The sequence below is a fragment of the Lolium perenne genome, chromosome 3, assembly GCF_019359855.2.
Source record: "Lolium perenne isolate Kyuss_39 chromosome 3, Kyuss_2.0, whole genome shotgun sequence".
NCBI classification, from domain to species: Eukaryota; Viridiplantae; Streptophyta; class Magnoliopsida; order Poales; family Poaceae; genus Lolium; species Lolium perenne.
The window spans coordinates 11,031,664-11,038,129 of NC_067246.2; the positions used below are offsets into that span (position 1 = coordinate 11,031,664).

The 6,466-nt window shown below is 41.1% G+C and overlaps 1 protein-coding gene across 1 annotated transcript; it reads right to left on the minus strand.

Annotated features, from left to right (window-relative positions):
- Nucleotides 1-3,491: 3,491 nt before the first annotated feature.
- On the minus strand, nucleotides 3,492-4,784 carry LOC127325812 (putative AP2/ERF and B3 domain-containing protein Os01g0140700). Its single transcript, XM_051352626.2, has one exon. The coding sequence runs from the start codon at nucleotides 4,752-4,754 to the stop codon at nucleotides 3,792-3,794; it is 963 nt and encodes a 320-aa protein (XP_051208586.1). The 5' UTR covers nucleotides 4,755-4,784; the 3' UTR covers nucleotides 3,492-3,791.
- Nucleotides 4,785-6,466: the final 1,682 nt, after the last annotated feature.

Below are 6,466 nucleotides of genomic sequence, written 5' to 3' on the forward strand. Positions count from 1 at the left end.
TAAGCGGTGTAAATCATATCTGTTGTATGGAATTAATATGGTTAATTCCCTGCAAAAAAATTAATTGGGCTAATTGTCTATATCTTCGGACAGGAAGGGGAACACGCCTTTGAGTGCCTTTATAAGTAGCCCCTAAAAACAAGCCAAGTGACCGCGCACTTGTCCAGGGGTATGAGGTAGATCCAAAATTCAGGCAGCTATGGAATAAAGCGCTAACACTGAAGCTGTGCTAGTCTATACATAGAGATGCCGAGTCATTCCAGAATCACATGAGGACGGAGACCGAACCTCGGATGTGCGGGACATGAACCATTCGGTGGATACATATTAAGGGCTCTTTTGATTTATACGATAGAAAATGCATAGAACTGTGATGTTATGTCTATCTGAATCCTATGAAAATGTGAAATGTATTTGATTGTAGCAAAAAAAAATTCATAAGATATGATTCAGAGGCTGGGTGTAATTGATATCTATTAATTGATATTAGTATATTCCCTTTATCGAGAAAATAAAATATGATCCAATGTTTTCTGTATATAGGATTTACATTAAAAGATTCCTACAGGATTATTTCCTATAGAATATGCTACTATGAATCAAACAACTTGTGCAGGATTTTTTTCCGCTAGGATACAAATACTACAGAATTTTAATACAAATCATATGAAGCAAAAAAACCTTTAAGAATGTCAATTTTACCAACGGGTACGAGTACATACGGGTAACGTACATGCATGTGCACGGTATGAAGTATGAACCCACTTTTATATCCATCTATAGTACCCATACACTACCTATTAAGTCACGGGTAGGACCTGTGTATAGCATTGTACCGTGGCCGTGGGTATATCCATACCATACCCATGTAAGTATGTATATTTACATGTAGATCTATGTAGTTAAATCGCCTAATTATAGAGTTTGTGAACCAATGTTAAGTTATCATCAATTCTTAGTCTAGTCTGCCGTGTGACTTATCTATTCTTTTTGACTCATGAATTATGAATGTGTTAATGTGATTTCAAAATTTAGATATCGCCATATACTTACCTACATGTTATTGAGTTAAGATATTTTTTTGTCAAATATTCTATCGATGAATGTAAGATTGTGAATAGCTGACCTGCTATTTAATCTACACGTTGGGTACCGAACAAATACGAGTATCCGTCTGGTATGGATGGGGTAAAGTTGCATACCCACGGGTACAGGTATGGGTAGCATTTTTTAGCCTATGATTATACGAGTATTGGTATGGTACTGCTCTACTCTATCTATACTCTACACATTGACATGCTTACTATAGATTTGTCTATCTAATTTCATAGAATCAGAGTTATGAAATCCACACCATAAATAGAAGTTCTTAATCTAGGAAAATGACTGTGGTTTCAGGTGACGAAATCTAGTAGAATTGGCGACTAGAAGAAAAAATCTATGTCCAGCTCAACCTTCCCAACCTAAACTACTTTGTGGTACCGTACGACGGTGAAACTCATTTATCAATAAATCCTTCATAGCTCTGGTTTTACCGACAATAATTATTGAAGTATAGATGTATTGTATAGTCTCTTTCATCAAATCGGTCTTTTGATTGCATTGGGTAGATCACCTATTTTTACATGGTAATGGAGTCAAGAGGTCTTGAGTTCAAAAATCAGTTCACACAGTATAAATATAAAAATATTGTAGCCCACTTTCCACGTTTAGGGATGAAAAAGCCACATGTGAGGGGAGTGTTGATTTATGAATATATTGTTATTCTCTTTCACCAGATCGATATTTTGGTTGCATTTCCTAGAATATGCATGCAGTTTTGCAACAATGAATCCAGGTTTACCAGAGCCTAACATAAACTCTGTTTGTGCATCATGATGTGCCACGGGCTCGGTGCGTTACCACCCCCGGTTACTCTAAAACTACACGCAATACAATCTCTTGGAAACACACTCTACTGACAATTATATGGTTGCTTCGTACGACAAATAAAAGTTGGATATAAAGTGTTTAATTTCACACTGCTTTCCAACGATTCCTTTTTAACGACATAAATTCACCTTGCATGGTTAGGTAAATCTATTCTCTTAAAAAATATAGCTTTTTGTTGACTAGATGTGATCCATATTGAATTGGATTCACTAGCCAGAGCTGATCCAAAAGTCTGAAGTAGTGGAGAAGGGTAGGTAATACATTTCAAAACTCCCCTCATGTGCCTAGGCTTCTTTAGGACTTATATGTGGGATTTATGTGAGATGTAACTTATGTTTTAATAATAGTACATTGGCCGAGTCATAAACTATCAATCTTTTGGATCCAAAACTTTATTGGGTTGAATGCACCATCTCTTCCCTGAGAAGACAAAACTGATAGAGAATGGCAGTAAATATATTTCAATAAGAGCCACCAAAAGATCTCATAGGAATTCCCTTAATTAAATTTTTTATTGGTCAACATTGACACTTCAACAATAATATTCAGCTAAACCTCTTTAACCCTCAATTATGTCGTCAGCCACTCTATTTTTGGTTATTAGTTATCCAAAAACCACTAGGTACACCAAAATGCACTTCCATTGGTGCTACGCATGCGCTTGCTGTTTCAAAGTTGGATGTTCGTTGATCCTATGTCCTTGTTTGTCTCAATATAACATAAATTTCTTCCCATGTTCTTGGAACTCCTTCCATTGACTCGTGCATATGTAGATGACACCAATTGCATGCGGCCAACACTTCATTTTCGTTAAAAATAAAGTCTATGGGCGTTTGCAATAACCTCTCCAATATTGTAGCTGACTCATTTAAATTAGTGATGTTTTCACCACCATCCCATGGCTACAGGATGAAGTAACATAGACAGCCCTCTTGTGCTCATTAATTTTATTATCCACGTCAGCTACTTGTGCGATAGCTAGCTAAGCTTCTAAAAGGTTCAAGGTGATCCATGAACCATGTACCACCTCATGTAGAAAATCATTGTCAGATTTTTCAGCGGTACACATCCTAATACAGCACCTTCCAGCCCATCGATGTTTCATCTGTTTAACTAATTTAATCCCTTAAAAGCATGAACACATATTTAATACAAGCATGTTCCACAAAAGCAGCATTCACCACATGTTGCCACACACTAAGATTTTGTCAAGCACAAATAAAATACCTCCACTTGGTTCAATATTGTTGATCATCAGTGCTCATAATGCATGCTTTTGGCTGCATATCGTGGATTCGATTAATGTAGTCATGCGGCTCACTTACTGCTATTTTGAATCAAAAGATAGAGGATTCTTTACCTTATAAATTAATTTTATGAAAACAGTGTTACACAATCCCTATGTTTAGCGGCTACTTAACCAATTATAGAGCTAGATATGGCAAGCGCGTGCAGTATATCAAGAATGGTGTAGATTGATCTAATAGAGAGAAAAAAAAAATGTAACACAAAGGCTTGCACAGCAATCATGACAAGGATATCATTTGGCACATTTCAAATTCAACAAGAACGATGATCTAGATAATAAAAAAGCCCAGCATTTTCAAATATACAAAGAATAATCGCTTTCTCACATCCCTTTTGAATTGTCGAACTTATTGCAGTAAGATCGACATACAAAAATGTACAAGAAATTGTCCTTCTCATACAACTACCTGGATCATGTAAATGTTGTTTTTACTGTCTATTTGGTGTTCCCCAAAAGGAAATGGAAATGTAGATCGAGTAGCTAACAATCAATATATCCAATTGCAATCGCACTAGGGCACGCAAAAGATGTCAAGAACTAACCGTGCCCTTCACCCACCTGATGATGATCCCTCGGCCCCTCTTCCGGCAATGTCAACGCCGAAGAGCTTGACGGCGACATGGCTGGTCTCATTCTCATTGCCAATGGCTGCATCGGTCGTCGTCGTCTTCTTGTAGTCGATGAAGAACTGCTTCTCTGGTCCGTACGTCGAGCAAGAGAACACAACGGTGTCGCCGGCGCCGAGCCCCTTCTCCCGGACGAAGCGGCTCCAGCCCTTGGTGAGCACGTAGCTCTGGCTGCTGTTCCAGTACGAGTACCGGAACCTCCACACCTTGCCTTCGCCGTCCTCGAAGTTGAGCAGCACGCCCTTGTCGCTGCCGCCGCCAGTCACCGTCTGAGGGAAGTGCCTCTCCGCTTGCTGCTTCGGCACTACGAGCCGGTTGAGCTTGCCGACGTCGCTGGGCGTCACAGCTTTCTCGAACAGATGCTCCCGCGCCCACGCCGGCGTCGGCTGCGCGCGCCCGCCATGGCCGCGGCGCAGGCCCTGCCGCAGCTCGTCGGCGTAGGTGTGCTTGCGGAGCATGTCCACGATCTCGGCCTTGGAGTGGTCATTGAGGAAGGCGAGCTCGGGATCGAGCTCGCTCGTGGAGGACGAGCCAGCCTCCTCCGGCGCCGGAGGCCGCTGGTGGTTGATGACGGCGTCGCGGCCGCGGAAACGGAGCGCGGCGACGTCGTAGGCTCGCGAGGCGGCGTCCTCGTCGGGGAACGTCCCGAGCCACACGCGCGAGTGCTTCTCGTAGATCTGCGCGCCCCAGCGCCCATTGGGCTGCGGCACCACGCCCTTGAACCGCGACGTTCCCGTTGCCCGCGGCGGCACCGGCGCCGGCGCCCAAGACGACGGCTCCGCCGCGTCCTCGGCCCCCGACTCCGGGGACGAGTACTCCACGTCCATGTCGTCGTCATCCATGGCTGCCAAGTCCATCTTGGGATTTGTCGCCTTGCCAGATGCCATCGTCAGAATTATTGTACGTGGGTACGCGCGTTGCTGGTGATTTCTTGTGTATATATTGAGCTTGGCGTGTGGCTGCTTACATTTCTACACTTGATCGTTTAGTGTGTGATTGTGTTTATGTATATGCATTGCAGCTTTAGAACGGTAAAGCTGTTATTTTATGCTAAGTACATCTGTTGTTGGCTTCTTGTGAGGTTTCCACATTGGGGGTGTTCACTATTATGCTTTCCGGCGCGCGTGTGTGTGCTTGTGACTTGTGAGAATCTGGTCATCAAGTTGGTTGTTCTACTTGTACTTAATTACAAGGCATTTTTGACCCTGCATCTTTATACAGTTCTTGTCCGTGAAGGAATTTTGTTTCAGAAGTCTTTTATTCAAGCTTATCGTCCCATCAAGCTTATCGTCCTGCCTCTCTCTAAGATGCGCACAGCCTATCACACACCGTTAAACGGGTTAAAGCAAGCTAGGCGATCTATAAATAATGAGTGCTCTTTTACATAATTAGACTAGTCACAATGCATAGTATCATATAGAAGTATCATGCATATGATACTACTACATGTTACTATCTCCACAATGCATGGTATCATATACTAGTATCATAGTCTCCATATATTAATTGTTTTGTAGAATCTCAATACAAATAGATGTACAAGATTTATTTGATATTAATTTTTCTAGTAGTATGTGCTATGATACTGTATCTACCTATGATACTAGTATCCTCTCTCTCCTCCTTAATAGCACTGCCATATCAGCATTTTGCATGCATGGAATGCATGATACTACCTATGATACTTCCATTGTGGGTAGTCTTAGGTATTGTGATAGGGTGATTGTTATGTTAAGTACTTCTCTGACATGCTTTACTTAAATATCGTCTGGTGCAAACCATATAAATTATGAAGCAGAAGGATATAATATATCCAGTTCCTTTAGTACCGTTTAGGACAATTACCTTTTCTCAATGAGCTTTCTATCAGGTGGTTAGGCAAGTGGATGTAAAACCTAGCCAGCCAGGTTCAAGACACAGATTTGGGTTTTCTTATTTAAAAAAAAACACTGTGGGAGCTTCTCATGGTGTATTCGCTTCAAAAGATGAGCTTTCTATCCTAGTATGCGCTCCTTCTCTAGTGATTGTCCTAAGAACCAACTTTATTTGTTTTATGTACCTTTATGTACCATGATCACTGTAATAATAATTATGAACTGTTCATCAAAAAAATCCACTCTCGCATTCGGAGAGGTACTTGCTTCAGAAATTGGATGCCAGAATCTTTATAAAGACCATTATATTGGTTTACTTGACATCCGAATTTTTTCCTCTATTGTCGGCTTCTATAAGAATATATGTGCTCGATGTTGATGGCTTTAGCTTCCTAGCAATCGTCATGTGTCAATTCGGTGCGGAGTCATGCAAGTTACGCGCTGATGACGACCAACAACTATGAAATATACTTTGGAAGCTTCTTAGGTCAACTTTGTAGTCCATGGGGTAGTTTCACTCTATATATTCCATCTCTCCACTCCACACACTATATAATTGAGATATAAGAAAGTACTCCCCAGATATCCATATATTTTTCAAGCATCTTGGTTGTCCAAAGAAACATCTTCAGTCAAAAACATGTGTGAAGTATTGCCGGTTTCTACCCAAATCCAAAACATTCGACATCGTCGTCCTGAGCTTTCTTGTAATCTTCATGTGTCAC

What these genes read in the sequence shown, in the direction of transcription:
- LOC127325812 (XM_051352626.2), bottom strand. Translation starts at nt 4,754, where the DNA reads ATGGCATCTGGCAAGGCGACAAATCCCAAGATGGACTTGGCAGCCATG.